Source organism: Corylus avellana, chromosome 1 (assembly GCF_965113065.1).
Source record: "Corylus avellana chromosome 1, dhCorAvel1.hap1.2, whole genome shotgun sequence".
Lineage (NCBI taxonomy): Eukaryota > Viridiplantae > Streptophyta > Magnoliopsida > Fagales > Betulaceae > Corylus > Corylus avellana.
Window position 1 is genome coordinate 27,296,618 of NC_142490.1, and position 19,678 is coordinate 27,316,295.

At 34.6% G+C, this 19,678-nt stretch overlaps 2 protein-coding genes across 3 annotated transcripts; one reads left to right on the top strand and one right to left on the bottom strand.

The window, feature by feature from the left end:
- Nucleotides 1-372: 372 nt before the first annotated feature.
- Nucleotides 373-13,006, top strand: GSNAP (gamma-soluble NSF attachment protein). The gene is made up of 9 exons (XM_059584644.2): nt 373-563; nt 1,451-1,518; nt 1,659-1,743; nt 1,847-2,005; nt 2,975-3,112; nt 4,364-4,442; nt 5,105-5,184; nt 5,800-5,929; nt 12,731-13,006. Exons 1-9 carry the CDS (start codon nt 517-519, stop codon nt 12,833-12,835), a joined length of 891 nt encoding a protein of 296 aa, XP_059440627.1. The 5' UTR covers nt 373-516; the 3' UTR covers nt 12,836-13,006.
- Nucleotides 13,007-14,124: 1,118 nt separating this feature from the next.
- LOC132171499 (translation initiation factor) lies at nt 14,125-18,580 on the bottom strand. Of its 2 annotated transcripts, none has more exons than XM_059582824.2 (9): nt 18,325-18,580; nt 17,793-17,816; nt 16,915-16,972; nt 16,669-16,810; nt 16,217-16,555; nt 16,079-16,125; nt 15,476-15,538; nt 14,785-14,917; nt 14,125-14,334 (listed from the first exon to the last, which is right to left on the bottom strand). In XM_059582824.2, the coding sequence occupies exons 4-9, from the start codon at nt 16,787-16,789 to the stop codon at nt 14,318-14,320; spliced, it is 720 nt and encodes a 239-aa protein (XP_059438807.2). In that variant the 5' UTR covers nt 16,790-16,810; nt 16,915-16,972; nt 17,793-17,816; nt 18,325-18,580; the 3' UTR covers nt 14,125-14,317. The 2 variants fall into 2 exon arrangements, with proteins under 2 accessions (XP_059438807.2, XP_059438806.2); XM_059582823.2 differs by having other exon boundaries at nt 16,669-16,825.
- Nucleotides 18,581-19,678: the final 1,098 nt, after the last annotated feature.

The following is a 19,678-nucleotide window of genomic DNA, read 5'->3' on the forward strand; positions in this document are numbered from 1 at the left end:
ACTGCTCTGTGGGTGGTTGAGCACCCATGTTATTTTTTATATTTTTAAAATTTATGTTGAAAAAAAGAAGAAGAAATAGTGACGGGTTTTTTAGTAATTTTGATTCAATTCCACGCATGAAGAATAAGAATAACTATTATATTTCACTTCCTTCTATTCATAGTAATAAATATTCTATTTTCTAATGGAATACTCATTCCACAAACTAAAGGAGGCTTTATAAACTATTTTAATCCATCTACCCTATTTCTCTTCTCTTGTGAGGATATGTTTAAAAAAAAAAAAAAACTATTTTAACCTTATATATATATATATATATATATATATATATAAAATGATTTTACCAAAGTAGCCCGGTACCATTCCAACCATTGGAGATTGCTGATTTTATAAACTCAACAAACAGAGAACCCCAACCCAACAATAACAAAGAATTTCAGGTTGTGCTGTACGCTAACCTGGAAATGTCCACCTACTCATAGAGAGACCAGGAATTGAAGAAACTCCGAATCAGCCATGGCCGGTTCCGATCTCGAGAAGTTGATAATCAAAGCCGACAAACTGTGAGTCTCTCTCTCTCATCGCTCACATATGTATGTATGTGTGGATTTGAGTATTGGAACTTGTAATTTTTATTTAAAACAAACACATTTCGACGATTTTGATGAAGCTGGAAAAGTTTTTCGATGTGGTTAGTAATCCTCGGATGCTAGTTTGTCAGTAAAATGAAGAAGAAAATCGATTTAATCAATGGAGCACCACTAAAGTCTCCTCTGGAGTTACTTGTACATCTCGATGGCCGGTCAACGGAAATGCTCTTGTAATTTTGTGATGTTCATAGTGGTGGTCGCTTAGGGTTTTCTTTCTACCGCATATGGGTGTTTGCCAACACGCTTGTTGAGATTCTTTACACATTATATGATTTATAAGTTTTGGACTTCACTTCTAAACAGCTATAGGGGGAATACAATAAATGTTACTTGAGAAATCGTGATGAAGAAGTAGCTAATACTATTGTACTCGACTTAGACTGGGTCTTCAATGAGTCATTTGTCTCCCATGCGAGAGCCTGCAGTTTGTGAACATTTGGCGTTTTTGTTTCTATTTGCATGACAGAAAACTGTTATGTATACAAGTTTTCATTTTGAGTTGCCAAAGACATGAAATAAAAGGCAAGACCATTTAAATTGTTACTATATTATTTATGTTCTTGTTTCTGAAAATTGTCTCTGAGTGTGAGATATATATGAGTGCGTGTATGTCTGTATTTGTTTGTGTTCTGTTTCTGAGGATTTTCCTGAACAAATAATAACCTCTAACTTTATTAATTTTTCTTCATACGAGATACACATTCATTGTCTTTGTATCTGACAAATGATTTTTATTCTCACGCATGCTACTTTTTCTCTTTTCTGAAATTGTTGATTGCCTTTACTTTGCATTTTGTTAGAACAAAGCTCAGTCTTACAAGGTGGAGTGCTGATTGGAAAAGTGCTACTCAGTTGTATGAGCAGGCTGGTAGGTAATTCTTCATGTATTTGTAGAGTTTTAAATTATATACAGGTTATGTAGTGGCGTGGATATCTCAAAGGATAAAAGAGGGTTGGGACTATCATGCTTGTTTGGGAACTATAGAAAATCATTTTTTTCTGCTGTAGCTAATGGGTTTAGGCTCGCCAAGCAGTATGAGAAAGCAAAAACAGCATTTGAGAAAGCTTCGAAAGGACAAGAGATGCTTTCTTCGTATCCTCATTTTCTTTGACTAGCTTGGCCCATCCTTTGGGTGTCATTTGTCCTCATGTATTTGATTTTTTATCTTGTTATATATCCTTTACAACTAGATAAGACCCTGGGACGCTGCTAAGCATATGGAATCTGCTGCTGCTCTAGCAAAGGAACTAGGCAATTTCAGTGAAGTTGCTGATTTCTATAGAAGGGCATCTGAGCTATACACTGTCTGTGGGAGACCACAACCTGCATCAGATGCACTTGCTAAGGGTGCCCGGTAAACATTTTTTTTCTTCCTCTTATGTTTTGGTGCTTTGAATCCTGTTTCCTGTTACTCAAAACATATTTCCCATGGAGGCACCCCTCAACATCTCTTGACTCAGATAATGAAAATTTTTTTTTGATAAGTAACTTAGATAATGAAATGTACTTTCAGAAACTGGAAGTCCAGTGAAAATGATTTGCGCCATTGAGTTTTATATCTTGCTGTTTAAATCTAAGATTGCCAATGGGGCTGTTATTATAATTGGCAGTCATATGCATATCTCAGTCATAATAGAGGTGGTTTAATTTTTATGAAATCTTGGAATTGATATATCAACATCATTCCTTTTCTTCAGTGGCTCAATTTCGATGATAATTTTGTGCTTCAAATGTTATGAACATAAATAATGGACCAATCATGGCCCTTCGCATGGCCAAAATAAACAGTAATAACTTGCCGAGGAATTTCGGTTCTCATCTTATTTTATGTTCTCTTCACAAGTTCACAAGTTCTTAATGTTCATAGTTTAAAAGTTTTTCAGACTGAGCTTTTTCTTTCGACTTTTTAAATTTCTCATTTTTCTTTTCCAATATCAATTAATAGTCACTTAACATATACAGGAAGGAGGCTGCGTAAAACCTTGATAACCTTCATTGCTTATAGAACTTTTGTTCCCTTGCAAGATTCCTATGCCATTGGACAGTGACTTGTATTATATCTGTATGGATATGCATATCTCTATTTATATGTGTGTGTTATTATTTTTTCATTTCCCCTTTTGTTCTTCTACTTCATTTTATTAATGGTGTAAAACTTAGAGTTGAGATTATAGCCTCTTGGCTCTGTTTTTCCACTCTTATTCTTACTATATCTTACCATTCAATTGAGAATGTACTTATCAAAAAAAAAAAAAAAAAAAAAAAACCTATTCAATTGAGGATATCCTTGGAAAACAAATTGAAGTATTACTTTTCATTATAGTGCTCTTGAAGATGCTGTGCCTGATGAAGCTATTCAACTTTACACTGATGCTTGTTCTATTCTTGAAGAGGATGGGAAGGAACAAATGGCCTTTGATCTATATCGTGCTGCAACTTGTGTTTATATAAAACTTGAGAAGTAAGTTTTGATGGTTTTGAACCATGGTAAAACATCTATTTATATGATTCAGTGGATGAAGTGAACCCTTTGTGCTTCTCTAATATACTTTTAAAATGCTTTCGTGTATCAACTTAACACAGTTTTAAGTTGCATAAATTGATACTCTTTTCAAAGGCTTAAAGGTCCTGGTCTTATTTATTCTTTCATATCCTGGTAAAATGCACTTCCATTGCAATTATAAGAAATTTTTTCTATTTAATAAATTGGTGTCTTTGGGACATGCTACTTGTGTCCACTTTTCTTTGCCGCTTATTTAGAGACTTATATAAAATATTTCACATTCATTTACCTGAAATATGTGCTAAAATTTACTGGTCTTATGCTGTTGTCAAGGAACTTATATAGAGTTTTAGAATTTCAAAGTCTTTAACCATTGACAGTTCTTGTGCTTGGCAAATAAGCATGCAGATATCACTAGACATTATATTGTATTATATAAATTCATAAAAGAACAAGGTGTCGGCATATCACCATGTTTGGATTCATGGGAGTTGCTATGTCCAATACCCTGTGATTTTATAGAAACATGATACTTGTGGCCGTTTCCAGAAATCGTAGCTGTATGATGGCTCACCAATTACTTGTTGAGTCTCAGATGGAGATACTGTTAAACTTTTATATTTCATAGTTAGTTCATGAAATATAATATCTGGAAATTGAGTATGGAAACTAAAAGAGAGAAAAAGGGAACAAAGTTGACTGTGCACTTCTTTTAGATGTTGCATTTGTCATGTTTTAGGTGTACGCACTGGGAACTTATGTTAAATATGCAATTTCAAATGAATGAAGTTTATTTTCTGACATCAATAACAGTGGCATAGATACGTGTGATTGTATATTTTGGATATAGTTATGTGTATGTATGCCATTGTGCCCTCAAAGCCTTGCTGTAAGGTTGACGTGTCTGATACTGTGTTGTTTTCGTATTTTGACATTTGTATAAATCCCATGGCTACATAGGAGGAACCATATTTTATAGACGTAATACTTGTAGCATTATTGACTCTTCCAGTTTTAACTTGTTGGACATGTTAAGGAACCATTAGGCTTGAATTTATACATCATCTGGCTGTTGTCAGCATGCATGGACATCATTACCAATACATTAAGTTAGGATTTAAATCAATATTTCTAAGTGTTATTTTGCTTATTGATTCACTTGCTATTCTAAAGGTTTTTATTACTTACTACTTTCATCATTACATACAGGTATACAGATGCTGCCACTTTCCTTTTGAGATGGGGCTTAGCAGCTGATAAATGCAATGCTACCAATAGCCAATGCAAGGTCCAAAAAATAAGTTTTTGTGTTCTATTCTCTATAGTGTATATTATATGTCCAGCTTCCTGTTGTTCCCTTGATTATAAGAAAGAACTTTTCTTTCTTTCCTCACTAATGTCATTCTTTTATTCTGTCCTTTCAAAATTTGTTTTATTTAACTCATTGATACTTTTAACTGAAGGAGTGTGCTGCAAGTGAACTCTTTTGCTAATTTCTCTTTAAAACATGTATGTTTTGAGAATTTTGAGCATTCATATGCCTTAAGGCTCCATTTATGCAGGGTCTGCTCTGCATCCCTTTTGCGCACCATTAGATATTATCCTCTCTACTTATCAAATAAAGATAGAGAAATGCTACACATCCCAAATTCGTTTCCCAAAAGTTGGTTCCCAAATGATGTATATCCCAAATTCTTTGTATATCCCAAAGAATTATCTGGTATATCCTATAGAATGACCATAGGTTACATCTTTGTTCTTGTACATTTGTTCTTTACTTTGGACCAGTCTTGAATTTTGTAGCCGTTCCTTTATTACAAATAAAAAAGGTGGAAAAATTTTATTCTGTTTTCTTGCAGAGTTGGCGTCTATGTTTTATTGTTTATCTTGCCATGTTCCCAAAGTCTTTTTGCTCAGAAATCATCTCTGACATATCTTTGTTGGTTTCAGGCATACCTTAGCTCAATTATTGTTTACCTCTACGCACATGACTTCAAGCAAGCAGAGAAGTGCTATAATGACTGTTCTCAGTAAGTAAAGGTTTTCTTGCAGCAACTTCTGGCATCTGTGATATATTGAAATACCCAAAAAAATAGTGGATCTTTTTTTATTTGGTTTGGTTTGTTCTTTTTTATTTTTTATTTTTTATAACATTCAGATTAGGACAACATTGCTTTGCATCCCTAATTATTCTATTTACAGCACAAATGTTTGGATCAATGTAGCTAAATTTCTATGACGGTTCTGATTATCTCCTATTGCTGTTCGGTACTTCAGTTAGACATTCCATTAACTTTTGTCAAAGGAAAAGAGAAGGGAAAGCATCTGGCAATATCTGGATCCAATTTTTATTTATTTATTTATTTATTAACTTTCAGCGTTGGACTGTTCTTAAAGTGGTTGTGCATAGACTCTCATGGAATCAAATGAGCAAACAACTTGCTCCAAACTTTGGATTTCTTTGTCAGTATATGCTTTTGCATCAAGAACTAGTTGCATAAAAGCATAACTTGTTTCATAACATAGTTATAGAACTAATTACAGTTGTATAATGTTCTGATTAAATGAATTCCCTTTTTTCTTATGACATCAATTACACCACAAAGGATTCTTCTGATGTGACTCGCTGCTTTTCCCCTTTGTAGGATCGATGTGTTTTTGGGAAGTGACCAGGGCCGTTGTGCTAGTAAGCTTCTTTCTGCTTATTCAGAAGGTGACATTGAAGAAATCAAACGTCTGGGTCAGTCAAGCACTGTTTCTAATCTTGACCATGTGGTAAGAATTTCAATTCCGCTCTACCTTGTTATTTGTTCAACTTTGCCTTAATCCATTTTACAATAATACAATGTTTTTTTATGACCTTTTGCATGGCTAGTTCATTTTTTTGATAAGTGGAATTCATTTAAAGCTCAAAAATGCAACCCAAGTACATAGAAAGTATACGAGAGAAACATCAAACTAGAAAAAGAACAAAAATCTAAAATATCATGAAAGCTAGAAAACTGAAAACCATCAATTACATCCATCCCATGGTAGAGAGTATTGAGAAAAAATGCCTTTAATTCCTCTATTATCCTCTCATGGTCTTCAAAACTATGACCATTTCATTCTCTCCAGATACACCACATTAAACAAGCTGGAACCATCTTCTATATTGCTGCACTTTGAAAATTTCCAAATGCCCATCTCCAACAAGCAAAGAGATCTACCACTCTTCTAGGCATGACCCAATCTAACCCAAAGAGGCTGAAACTAGTATTCCACAAAGTACGAGCTAGCTCACAGTAGAGTAAGAGATGATCACGGAATTCCCCACCCTTTTTGCACATGCGACACAAATCTACCTTGCTTAGGTTATTTGCTGTGAGGAACTTCTCCAACACTACCGTCCAAGCAAAGAATGCTACACTCAAAGGGACCTTATTCTGCCAAATATTCCTCCTAGGGAAAAGAGTACTATCATGGGGAGGTATGACATTGTATAATGACCTGACATTGAACAATGTTATTTTGGAAGGGACCCAAAAAAGCTTGTCTTCGCCCCTATCTTAGTTTGAAGGGTACAACAGATTAATGAACGAGGTAAAGGGGTCCATCTCCAATCACGCACTATTATAAAATTAACGTTCCTCTAATGAGTCATAGAAACTTCCAAATTATCAACCACAAAAGCATCCTTAAATTGAGCAATTGTGAATAACTTCGGAAAAGCTATCTTTAGGGTTTGATTTCCACACCACTCATTATGCCAAAATCTAGGAGCCATCACCCACCACAAATTTAGTATGACTCAAAAATTCCCCCCAATCCCTCATGAAGCTCACCCCATATGGCCCGTGAACTTCATTAGAGCTCCATCCACCCCAAGAGCTGCCATATTCAAGATCCACTACTACCTTTCGCTAAGTCTCCCTCTCATGCACATAGTGCCATAGCCACTTTCCCAAAAGGGCTTGGTTGAATAAAAGTAAATTTCAAACCCCCACCTCTGATCTCATTGCCTAGAGAACAGAGAACAAACCTTAGACCAATTTACCAGTTGAAAACTTGAACTCATCACAAACACCACCACACAAGAAGTCAGTTGGGATCTTGTACATCATATGCATAGCGGAACAATAACAATTTAAGAACACATGGCTAGACCATGCATTAAAATAGAAAAATAAAATAAAAAAATAAAAAACAAGAAGAGGACTTACATGGGTATTCGGCCACTCTTGAAAACTTTTTTTTCTTTTTTTATAGGTAATATCAATTTATATAAAAGCGCAAAGGGACGCAACTCATGTACACAGGAAGTAGACAATAGAGCCCACAAATGCAAATAGCGATTGAGCTGAAAATGAAGCACATAAGTCTAAAACTTGGGGCTGAATCTTCTCCAAGAACATGGTTGAGATTAGAGATTTAAAACCTCTTAAGTTTTCCCTCCATGACTACTTATCAAAAAAAAAAAAGTTTTCTCTCCATGACTGAATATCACCAAGAGAGTCTCAAACTGCGTCTCTCAACTCTTTAGAACACTTTATGTTTTCTTGTATATTGTGTGCATACAAGCTCCTCTATTTATAGGTATGTATTTACTAATAGAGGAAGGAAAACCTAATCTTCCATCTTAGTAAAATACGGCTAATAGGGGATTAAAATCCCTAGCTTCATGCATGGTGAAACATAGCCAAGCTAGGGTTTAAACCCTAGCCTTGTCTCATGTAAACGCCCCATGCAGAGGTTCAAGAAGCTTGTGCATTTTGGTCAAATTACATCAGCTTGAAGAGGGACCTAAAGGGAAAAATAAAAACTAGCTCCAATAGGCTTCTGACACATTTCATTTCATGACTTGTCATAAGTTACTATTAATTACAATTGACTCTACTAAACAATTGTAATTGCACTCTAGTTATTATTATTGATTTATTCAATTAATCCCATTGATTATACTTATTTTACATTTGATCAATTTATGAAATATTTCGTAGTTGAATTAAAATCATAAATAACTGTCACTTTTTTTCACTACCTCTTTTCCTTGAGTATCCATTTTAATCCTTGAATATTCATGTACTTGTGAATCTCATTTCACCTTGTACATAAAACTTTTAGTAATTTTTACTTAAACATTTAGGCCCGAGATTAAGAATAATCAATTCTATTAAATTTTTCTTAAGGAAATCTTTCTTATCTCTTTGATTTAATCAAAGGATTTGAATTTCTTCTTGAGGAGTTGTGTTCCCACAATGTTACATGTGATCACCCAACACATTGAGAATTTTGACTATAAAAAATCTCATCCCCAAATGTATCAAAGTAAACTTCTACTCACATTTGAGTTCATAATTCTATTAGAATTGAAAGTCAATGTAATAAGTAGTTATGAATTTCATATAATTTTTTTTATAGTGTTCTAAATGAATATCAGTCCACCTGGCCTGTTTAGTGCATTGTTTCCGCACAAGCACATCAACTTGAAGTCCCACTTCACAGGATCAAGATAGATCATCATGGTTGATGTTAAGCATGGGAGATGTTAAGCACACTAACATTTCTAGACCCCACAGAAAAGCCCGAAAAGAAACCCTCATTCACTATAGCGGAGATTATTTTACTTAAATACTCCATAATGATAACAAGCAACAAAGGAGACGAAAGGTCTCCCTGTCTCAAACCACATGAACTACTAAAAAATCCCAAAGGAGTGCCATTCACCGAAACAAAAAAAACGCTCCGAAGAAATGTAGTACGCTATCCAATTATGCCATTTCTCTCCAAAACCGCACATCAACAGATACAACAAAAAATCTCAATTGACAAGATCATAAGTCTTTTCAATATCCACTTTGCATAGCGCACTTAGCTCCTCAGTTTTGATCCCGCTATTAAGTCATTCATTAGCTATGATAATGGAGTCTAGAATTTGCCTATCCCTAGTGAAAGCATTATGAGATTGGAGATAATCTTTTCCACAACTATCTTCAAGAAACAGAGACATACAGAGGAATGAATCGTGTCCACAACACATACAAGGAAATAACAAGAATGAATACCTTCCCATGCCAAACATCCTTTTCCGGCTAAGTAGCATGGGATAAATTATTTTGATCACATGAACACTCAAAACAAAGAAAGTCTCAACCGTTTTGTTAATTAACTAACCTTGTAAACATTAGAGAGAAAGAGAACCCTGCTTGAACAACTTTTGTTATGGGTTGAGAATCAAAACATCTTGCAACCACAAAATCAAATACCAGCAAAAGCAATTTATGCACTTAAATCATGTAAGGAAAGTTACCATATACTTAGGTCTTCTGTTTTCCTCAGTGGCGGAGCCACGTTGGTCTTTGGCACCCCCAAAGATTTAAAAAAAAAAAATAAAAAAAAATAAAAATTTCTTTTTTCCTATCCATGTAACCCACGGCACCCCCAACGGCACACTGCACTGTGTAGTAGTAGTCCTAGTGGGAGTTTCATGTTTGATTGTTCATTTGTTTGAACTTTGAAGGCTTAGTCTTGAGGTGGGAAGAGAAGAGGTGAGTCTGGCGAGGAGTGAGGAGTCTTATCTCGTGAAAGGTGGAAAATTGGAAATAGAAGATAAGAAATGAGTGGTTAAAAGATAAGAAAGAAATTTTTTAAGGAAAAAAAAAAAAAACCTGCAAGGAGTAGGCTGTAGGCTTGTGCGAGTTTATTTTTTATTTTATTTTATTTTTAGTAGTAGGCTTGAGCGTGAGTTGAAGACTGAAGTTTCAGGAAGAAAAAAATCATAATAATAAAAGAAATAATTGTAGACAGTAGAAGGGTGAGTTTTACGGTAGAAAAAATATATATTAAAGAGAATAGGTGAGGAGAACTAAGACAAAAAGACGAAGATAGGCGTTAGTGGAATTTGAAGGAAGAAAAATAAATAAATGATGAGAGTAAATGTAAGCATTAAGTTCTAGAAGGTGTGAAGTGGAATTTTAAGGAAGAAAAAAATAAAAAACTAGAGGAGTAGGTGTGAGGATGTGAATTTTTTTTTTTTTTTTTTTTTTTTTTTTTTTTTTTTTTTTAATTCTGGTGAGAAAGTTTAGAATACAATTTAAACTAAAATAGAAGTACTAAAATTAATTAGTGTGGGAGGAAGTTTATAAGACAATTTAGAAGATAACTTTTTTTTTTTTTTTTTGGTTCAATTATTTCTTTTTCTAATTCATTATTTGTTTTTATTGGTTTACAGCAATTGGCTAGACCTTATTGTGTTTGGTTTGTTTTCAAGAAATCCCTTAAGATACCTCTGATTCACTATTAATTGCGCTCAAGTTTATTTCGTAATTAATAAGTAGTTTGTATTATTATGTCTTTGTGATAGGTAGATAATATTTTGAATGGTTACTTTGTTTGTTGAAGTTATTGTTTAGCTTTTTGTTGTTGTTGCTCAATCATGTCTATAGCAAACTAAACACTTTTGTATTGGGAATGAAAGTTTTTTTTATTTTATTTTATTTTTTCATATAGTGCCAACACGTTACATTTCTAATATATCAATTTGAATACGAATTTTTATAGATATTTTGTTGTAATGCATATATTGTGTGAATTACCAAATTTTTAGGGTGTAGAAAATTCTTAGGACGCAAAAAAAATTTTAGCGGCACCCCCAATATAAGTTGCCTGGATCCGCCACTGGTTTTCCTTTTTCTAAATTACAAGACCCATGGCAGTGGTCTTCACCATGTTTTTCTTTCCCCTGAATTTTTAGGAGTTGTCTTATTAAAAATTGTTTAGGGACATTGCAAATTTTCGGTAATATTTTTTGGGGGGAGGGGAGGACATTGATGCAATCTTTAATTCCGGGGGACATTGCAAATTGAGTATTAGTTTGAAGGGGATATGTATACTTTTCTCTAATTTATTTATTGTCGTACCACCAAAAGTAAATCCACACTCTAGGAAATTATTCTCAAAATGCACCATAATTAAACAATTATAAATCCACCTTAACCTTAAACTAAAAAAAAATAAAAAAATTCTCAATTTAGTTGATGCATTTCACAACCATTTGATATGACAGATATGCTGTGTGCAAATTGATTACTTTAATGGGAGCTAATTTCTGTTGTGGTCAATGCTATTAAATGTGGGCGGAGCTTTAGGCTCCAAAGATTGCCTTTTGCCTCTTGATGGATGGCTTTGTTCGTCATTCCATCAATATATGTGTTTAGCTGGTTATTTTCACTCAGTGTTAGTACAAATAGGCAAGGTTTAATCCTGAAGCTCAGTCAGGCTTGGAAAAACTGAAGCAAGGCAACTAGGCATGCCTTAGGATGCCCCAGGAGGCCTAAACATTTTAAAAAGGCAAGAAAGAAAGGAAAAAAGAGCACTTCTACTCTGTTTCATACTAATCTACACTTCTATTTATTTTGGTAATCATATAGCCTACAATTTACCCTATTATGTGGCATACTTTACATGTTAGCTTCTTTGTACCGCATATATTTAATGGTTTGTGACTTTTGGATGACATAAGATCAAACCCTTGGTAAATGATAGGTGCCTTAACTTTGTTCCTACTTACGTTAACCATGACTGCTTTTGACTTTCAAATAGCATTATCCCCCAAACTTTACTTTAAAAATGCATTTTGATTGTTATGAATGTATTTTAACAAAACCATGTGTTTGAGCACTTGAATACGATGTCATGTGCTTGAACATGTCATAGGTTCTTTTACATTAAAATTCTAGTTAATTGCATTGTTGCATATTCCAATCCTAACTGAAATATTAGGCAAACTTGTTTTCAATTTCTTTTATTTTCATTTCTTCAAATATGTACTTCAGTTGGCTCTATCCTATGCTATGCACTTAGGCTACAGAGGCCACGATGATTCAATATGCTTTAACCCTGAAAAACGTTGTGTCCGCTTGGAACATCCAATAACTCAAAAATTAGGTTTTGCATTCCTTCATCTTAAGACCATGCCCATCACCCCTACCCAAATAACAACAAAACGATAACAAAATGCAGAAAACCAAGAACAGAAGAAAAGGAAAAGGTTTCAGAGAATGGCAATTAAATTAACAAAATTTAATAGAAACAGCTATAAATGTGAGGAGACAGCTTTTCTGTTCCAAGTTCATCATAACCCTGCTCAGATTAGGATATATGGTTGCTAATGCTGTATGCTTATAAACTTGCTTTGTGTAAGGGACGAGGAAAATGAAATTTAACTAAAGTTGATTCCTAGTCCTGTGTTTATCAATGTATTTTTTTTCCTTCAAGTTCCAATCAATTAAATAATGCCCAAAGATAGCTGCTATAAAATGATTTGATTGGGACAAATATCTCAAGTGATAATTTTAGCAGCTTCATTTTTTATTTTATTTTTAATCTTGGCAATCTTCTGTGTCTTATATAAAATAGCCCTCTTCATGATCTTCACTATTTGGTAATTATTATGAATGTTTACTGCATGACAATTATCATCAATTATGTTGTTTAAATTTTTACCAATCAATTACAACTATTATGGTGATTATTGATGAGATTTTGGCAAACATGATGGTGTTTGGCATATATCTAACTTGAGATGGAATGGTTCAGATCATCAGGCTTGCTAGGAAACTGCCTACCGGCGAAGTTAGTGCTCTAAAGAGTGATGCTATGGGAGAGCAAGAAGAGGCACTGGATGAAAATGACCTCACTTAACCTCTCAGTGATGGTGGTTGGATCTTGTGTGTTTTTATGTATAAATATATTTCAAAATGAGTTTTACACTTGAGCTATTTTTAAAAGTTGACATAAGTTTGCCATGTGAACGGTTCACCTGCATATTAAGTTCTATAAATCCAGAGTGTTGCCTAAAAAAAATTCACTGTATTGTCGATTCCTATCTATGGCCATTTCGGAGTTGAAAATGTCATCCTTGGATCGGATTCTTTAACCTTTTTTCCTATATAATATGAATGAACCAGGATTACTTACTAGTTAAAAAAAATTGTAATTCTTAAATTACTGAATTTAAGCCATTTTTAGGCATCGAAACACTTGAGAAATGTCACCTACTACAAAAGTGAAGAAGTCTTTGAGAGAGATTCTTTTTGATTGCTTCGATGATATGTCACTTTTTTAATACTTGGACATTTTTCAAGCATTTTGATGCCTATCAATGGCTTGAATTCAATAATTTGAGAATTAAAGAGATCATAGGGGGATCTTAATCCAATACAAAGATAAGACAATCTTTGTTTCCTCAACTTGTGTATTGAAGAGAACGTAAGTTTACATTTCTTGTCCAAACTAATTATCTTAATTACTTATCTACATATCAACATTGTAATCGAAGAACCTAAAAGTGCGTTTAAGTGTGTATTTGAATTACATATCTTAATTGCATTTCTTGTCCTGTTTGAGTGTATTTGAAGAACTGCGTTTAACACTCAAAAAATTTGTTTGAAGAAAAAAATACCGATATGATTAAAAAAAAGTGAAAGCGTTTTTAAGGGTCAAAAAATGGTCAAAACGCACTTTTAGCAAGCTTAAAAATGAAACTTTTACCACAAAGCGTCTATCGAAAAATTTATTTTTCAAACACAATTCCGAACATGTTCTAAGTGAATCTCGAATCTGAACTTGTAGAAAAGGTGATCTTTATCGACTGCCGCATTGTATTAATCATCAGTGCATCCTCTTTTTAGCCATCCGTTCGTCGGATTGCAACACATACCGCCATCATGGGACATCACTCTATCACAGAACCATGTCTAATGCCGTGAAGATGTCCAGGGCACATCACAGAGAACATCGAATGAAGTTAAAAGCTTTCCAATGAGTTTCTACCCAAATAACATCCGAAGACAAAAAATACATAGCCTAAACGTAATGCTACAAAACCAATTCAACAATAACTCTCTCCATGGCCTTGTGACATCCACAAATACACAACTCTCATAATGACGCCGTAGGTAGTACCAAGAAGAATCGCATGAAGCTACACAAACAAGAAATACAAGACTACTATTTACTCAAAACCTCAATACAAAGGTAGCTGTGCATGCATTGAAATAAAAGAACAATTTCAGCTATTGGAACAGTCATTGGTACAATGACAGGAGTACATTCAAGAGGTCTTGGGTTCGTAAGTTTTTGAATATTCTTGAACAATGAATGGACCAAATGAATTGAAGCTGGTCAGCCCTCTTCTGACTCTGCACATCAATTCACACGTTAGAACAAAACTAAGACATAACGGGTTTGGTTGATAATGCTCTTTTGGAGAGCTTGCTTTTTGCCTTATTTTTAGCATTAACAAACAATTTCAGTATAAAACACCTAAAACTCTACTATAACATTTATGCCAAATCAGAACACTTTTTCAATTAAAAAGCAACAAGCACCACCTAAATAGCATTATCGAACCCAATAATCCCGGATTTAAGGACGCGGTGTCCCCTCCGGTACATTAAATCAGCCTACTCAATTCACATTGATAAGGGAAACACATTTGCCACAGCATCAGTGAGGTAAAAACAAAGAAAAAAAAACTAGGTGAATTTGGTATTTCTTAGATCATATCAAATTTCTTGATGATATAGCAAGCATGTCCACTCGATGTAGTGATGAGATAATGAATAAGAGCAGATATAGACTCTTCATACCATTTATGGCTTCCATGTTATCTTCCTTGTAGACACCAAGGGGTGAGCCATGGACAGATAAAAGCATCTCACCAGGCTTAGGCAACCTCAGTGTTTTCGGTGTCATCCCAACAGACAGCCTTTGGCTACTCACCTGCAAAAATGATCATATGTAACTTAGCATCTCAAGCTAATTTGATAGCCATCCACCAAAAAAAAAATTTGAAACCTAGCTGACAAATACTCTAGAAGCAATCTCAGCCCTTTAGCAAGCTTTATTTTTCTCACTCAATTACAGTCACTAGCTACCTATCCTTATATATTTCTCCTTTTACAAATAAACTACTTTTATTATTTATAAATCATAGACATTGGGATAAAATCTCAAGCACCGACACCAACTAGTGACAACAGACACAACCATAAAGGTTTTTTTATGTACTTTCATTGGGGTATCTGTGGTGCAATGGTAATTGTTGGCAGGCACTTTGTGTTGCATCAGCTGAAAAGCTTCTTCAAGGTCCTAGAGTTGGACTATAGCATTTTAAGAATTCGAACTAACTAGTGCCCTTTAGTAAACTACTTGGCCCTTCTACTTATTTCGACAAATGAGACAAGAGTTTGGTTCCAAGGTATTACACAAGTTACGTTTTAGTAAGAGTGAAACTTTATGCAAAGCAATATAAACCCAAGTGACCAAGAAGAGACAAACCCCAGGAGTTTGTAGACCATCTTGCATCCCAAGCAACTGAGTATCAGATGGCTCCTCCAAAACCTACAAAACAGATATTTCAGTAAGATAAAAGGAAAGGAAACATGGCATTTTTTTGTGAATATCAAAAAGTCCAGGGATTGTGCTTTAGGGTCAATTTGGTTTTGCGCTTTAAAAACATGAGATTTAAAAAATGACAATCTCAAAATGTGTGATTTGAACAATTTTTGAAATACAGTTAAGCTTTTGGGAAAATTTCGATTTAGCCTTTAAAATCATGTTTTTCTAAAAATGCACCATATTACCTGCATTTTGAAAATGTAAATTTTTTTAGGTTTTCAAACCACTCTTTTTTAAAAATTAACTCCCAGGTGAGACACTTTCTACGATTTTGTTTAGAAACACACTTTTAGCTTGCGAAATTGCAAGGCCAAACAAAGACTTAATAAGTTTATCGCATGAAGTGCAAAATAAAGACAATTTCAATTGCATTTAAACAAACTCAAAAGAAACCATCCTTTGTTTTGGTAATTAGTAATATACGCATCCTAAAACCCTTAAATTTGTTCGCATCAAATATAGATAGATAGCAAGAGAACATACAAAGTCACTTATTTGTAGATTAGCAGCACTTACAAGGCTTGTCTTCACTGCCACCAATCAAGCACCCTTGTGAGATACAATCAATCAAAGAATACAAGTTTAAGCATAATTCATCAAAAGATTGAAATTCACAAATACCTGCTTTGCTCGAAAACTGAAAGCCACCCAAAGATGCAATAGCAGCAGAGCAGTCTGGATAAGCCATGGACAAGCGGCGCAGAAGAGACGTGTGAATGTCGCTTCCATCACCTTGGTTCATGGGCAAATTACCGTCTTCATTGTTCCATTGCATTTCAAATTGTCTGTTTCCTTCATTTCGAACAACTAAAAGATTCGGAAGGTTTTCTTTGAAAAATTTTTGAGCTGAAGTTTGCAGTTGTTCCTCACTGAAATAAGAGCGAAGCAAACGCACTTCGGTCAGCAAATGTTCAATTTCCACATCACGAATAGCCCTAATCGCAGCACTTTGTCGCTCAACTGTTTAAAAAAAAAACAAAATCAAATTGAGAAACAAAGATATCAAATTGAGAAACAATTCTACCATTTCTTCCATGTATTACTTAAAGAAAAAAATAAAAAAAAATAAAAACCTTCTTGATCTGTAAAAGCAGCTTGTTCCTTATCAATTTGGGCCTCCGTTGCACCGTTTACATCATTCACAGGAGACGACGGTAATTTCTTGACAGTTTTCTTGGCTCTTCGTCTTGCCATGTTAATTTACTGCAAAGCCAGCTGTCATTCGAAACCCTAATTTTAAGCGCCAAAGTTATAGGATGTAATCCATAAGTGCAATTGAGAAATTTCAAAAAAATATATAAGAGGGGCTCGGATGTTACCAGTCGCCAAGGCTTGGTCGGAGGGTCCGCAAAGGGAAGTTCTTGCTTACTCTGTTTCCTTTGGAACCAAGACAATATTTGAAATTGGTGAAGAAAGCAAATTTTACTTTGGGCGGAAAAAAAGTTTGAAAACTACATATAAAATATGGAAAATTTTGACATAAAAAAATGACACCTAAAATGTGTTTTTTTTTTTTTTTTTTTTTTTTTTCAGTTTTATGGAAATATTGATTTTCTGTCCAAAATTGTGTCTTCCATTACTGTCACGTCAACATTTTTGTCGTATCACATTATGACAATAATATTTTAATAAAAAAATCAAAATTTTAAAAACAAAAACAAAATGAAGGGGTGACGGGCGATGGGATTACCAGTCTACCACCGCTAGGGCTAGCGTTGGCCGCAAGCCACCCATAGGAGGTGGGGTGACATCCACATCGCCCTCTATCCTTCATTTTATTAGTCTTTCATTTTTTTTTTTTTTCTTTTATCTCTATAGAACTGAGCCACACAGCCATTGATACCAATATCTACGGTGTACACCGTCTATTATCTGCTGGCCTTGGAAATTGCAATTCTTTAACACATTTTTCTAAAATTCTACTGAGGAACAATGCATCAAATATTCGCACAAGTCTGAACCTCCAAATTCTAAACAGGATTGGATTAGTAAACCCTAATCTACAATTCACAAAAATTTGCTCAATCTACAAATGGATACTCACAGTAACACACAATCACCCTCTGGGCATATCAATCAGAAAATTAATTTTTCAAATTACTCAGGATTTGAAGCAAAATATGGGGAAAATGCAAAATTGGAGAGAAAATAAGCGCATTACCGAAACAGAGAGAAATAGAAGAGGGAAGAAATTTACCTGATTTGGTTTTCTTCTCTGCTTCTGCAACGAAAGAGAGAGAGTCCATCAACACAAAAGAAAGAAAGAAAATCAAAGGGAAAGTGAAAGAGTCGGTCGATTGGAAAGGGAGAAGAGAAAACCCTTAAATATTTCAGCCTTGGGCGGGCTGTAAATGAGCCGAGCTTGGGCTGTCCAGGCTCGGCTCGTTTATTTTTGAGTCAGGCTCGAGCTCGAGTCGAGCCTGGCTTCGCCGCTCGAGCTCAGCTCGATAGGGTCTGAACCCTGTTCGAGCTCGAGCTCGAGCTCGATCTTACAAATTAAAATTAAATAAGGTTATATAAGTTCTAAACAGATTGGATATCAAAACCAACAGCAGATAATTATGGGGAGAAAGGATCAGCCAAACAAACACATCCAAAAATATTTACACATTTTTCTGGGCAACCAAACAAACACATCAAACTGCAGAACCCCAAACCACCCACCACCCAAGAAGAAACGGAGAAAAAAACAACCCAAAAAGAAAAGAAAAACCCACAAATCTTATCACCTCCTCCGCCTCCGATCCGCAGCGTACTGCGAGAGTGAAACGACCTCCGAGAGCGGCGTGGACAGCGGGGTTGGCAGCGGCAAGTTCCTGGAAACCGGGCACGAGCCGTTCAGCTTCAGCCAGGCGTCGAGGTGTGTGGTTGCTGCGGTGCTGGTGGTGGTTGCTGTTGGGGGCACTGGGGGAGTGGTAGGAGCGGCAACAGATATAAGAGGCGAGGAGGATGGTGGAGACTTGAGAGGAGAGTCGAGAGAATGGAGAGATATGATTGATAGATTTTGGTTAAATTTGGGTTCTCTAATTTGCAACCGTTGGATTTGGAAAAAATTAAAAAAAAAATGTTTTTGTTTTTAAAGTTTGTATTTTTAATGAAATTTAATAATTATTATTTTAAAGTGGTGTGAAAAAAATATTGACATGGCACCAATGGATGGCATAATTTTAGATGGAAAACCAACGGAATGATACATTTCACATTTTCGAAAAACTTACGCCGTTATAAAAAAAAAAAAAAAATTGAAGTGTGACTAATCATTCTATAAAAAAGAATCAAAATAGTCACACTTCAAATGTTTTTTTTTTTATAAAAAGTGTGACTATTAAAAAGTTCCGATTATGAGAGTTAGGTGGGTAATTAAAAACCGCCTCGTGTCCACTATTCGCTTTTCCATATGGGTTACGGGTGGATTTTCAACCGCTAGCCATGAGTAAGCAAATACAAAGGATAACGCATAAATAAAGCCCACGCGACACTACATCTGTTACCTTCTAATTTTGCAACAGAAAATGCTATTTAATTTCTTTTCTTAGAAACTTTAACAACAATCTTGTTTGAATTATAATTCAACACATAATAATTTATCAAAGCTCTAACACATAATTTCTCCACTCAAACTAAAGGCTTAAAAATTGATTTTTTTACTGCTTGTTCTTTCATCCTATTAATTTTTAGGACTAATTACTTTTTTGGTACTTGGATTTTCACATTTTTATTTTTTTTTACTTACCTATGTTTCTATTTGTATCACAAATTATACATATGTTATCGATAAATACCAATTTAGCACATCCGTCAACAATTCATAAAAAAAATAAAAAATAAAAAAACTAATGGTTCAACCACCCCATTTCGGCCTAGGGGTGGCTTGGTTACCCTAGGGTCAGAATGGGGTGGCCAAACCGTCAATTTTTTTTTTTTACAGAATGGTGACGGAGGTACCAAACCGGTATTTATCGATAACATAACATATGTACCATCTGTGATACAAATAGAAACCTAAGTAAGAAAAAAATAAAAACGTAAAAATTCAGGTACTAATAAGGTATTTAACCATAATTTTTAATTGTTTTATTTTCT

Bases quoted from the DNA above. Each gene is read 5' to 3' on its own strand.
- LOC132171499 (XM_059582824.2), bottom strand. From the start codon at position 16,789: ATGGCAAGACGAAGAGCCAAGAAAACTGTCAAGAAATTACCGTCGTCT. The intron at 16,556-16,668 runs GTTTTTATTTTT...TTTTTTAAACAG, and splicing joins TGCTTTTACAGATCAAGAAG to TTGAGCGACAAAGTGCTGCG. The intron at 16,126-16,216 runs GTATTTGTGAAT...GATTGGTGGCAG, and splicing joins TCAGTTTTCGAGCAAAGCAG to TGAAGACAAGCCTTGTAAGT.
- GSNAP (XM_059584644.2), top strand. From the start codon at position 517: ATGGCCGGTTCCGATCTCGAGAAGTTGATAATCAAAGCCGACAAACT. The intron at 1,519-1,658 runs GTAGGTAATTCT...TTTCTGCTGTAG, and splicing joins TCAGTTGTATGAGCAGGCTG to CTAATGGGTTTAGGCTCGCC. The intron at 5,185-5,799 runs GTAAGTAAAGGT...TCCCCTTTGTAG, and splicing joins TGCTATAATGACTGTTCTCA to GATCGATGTGTTTTTGGGAA.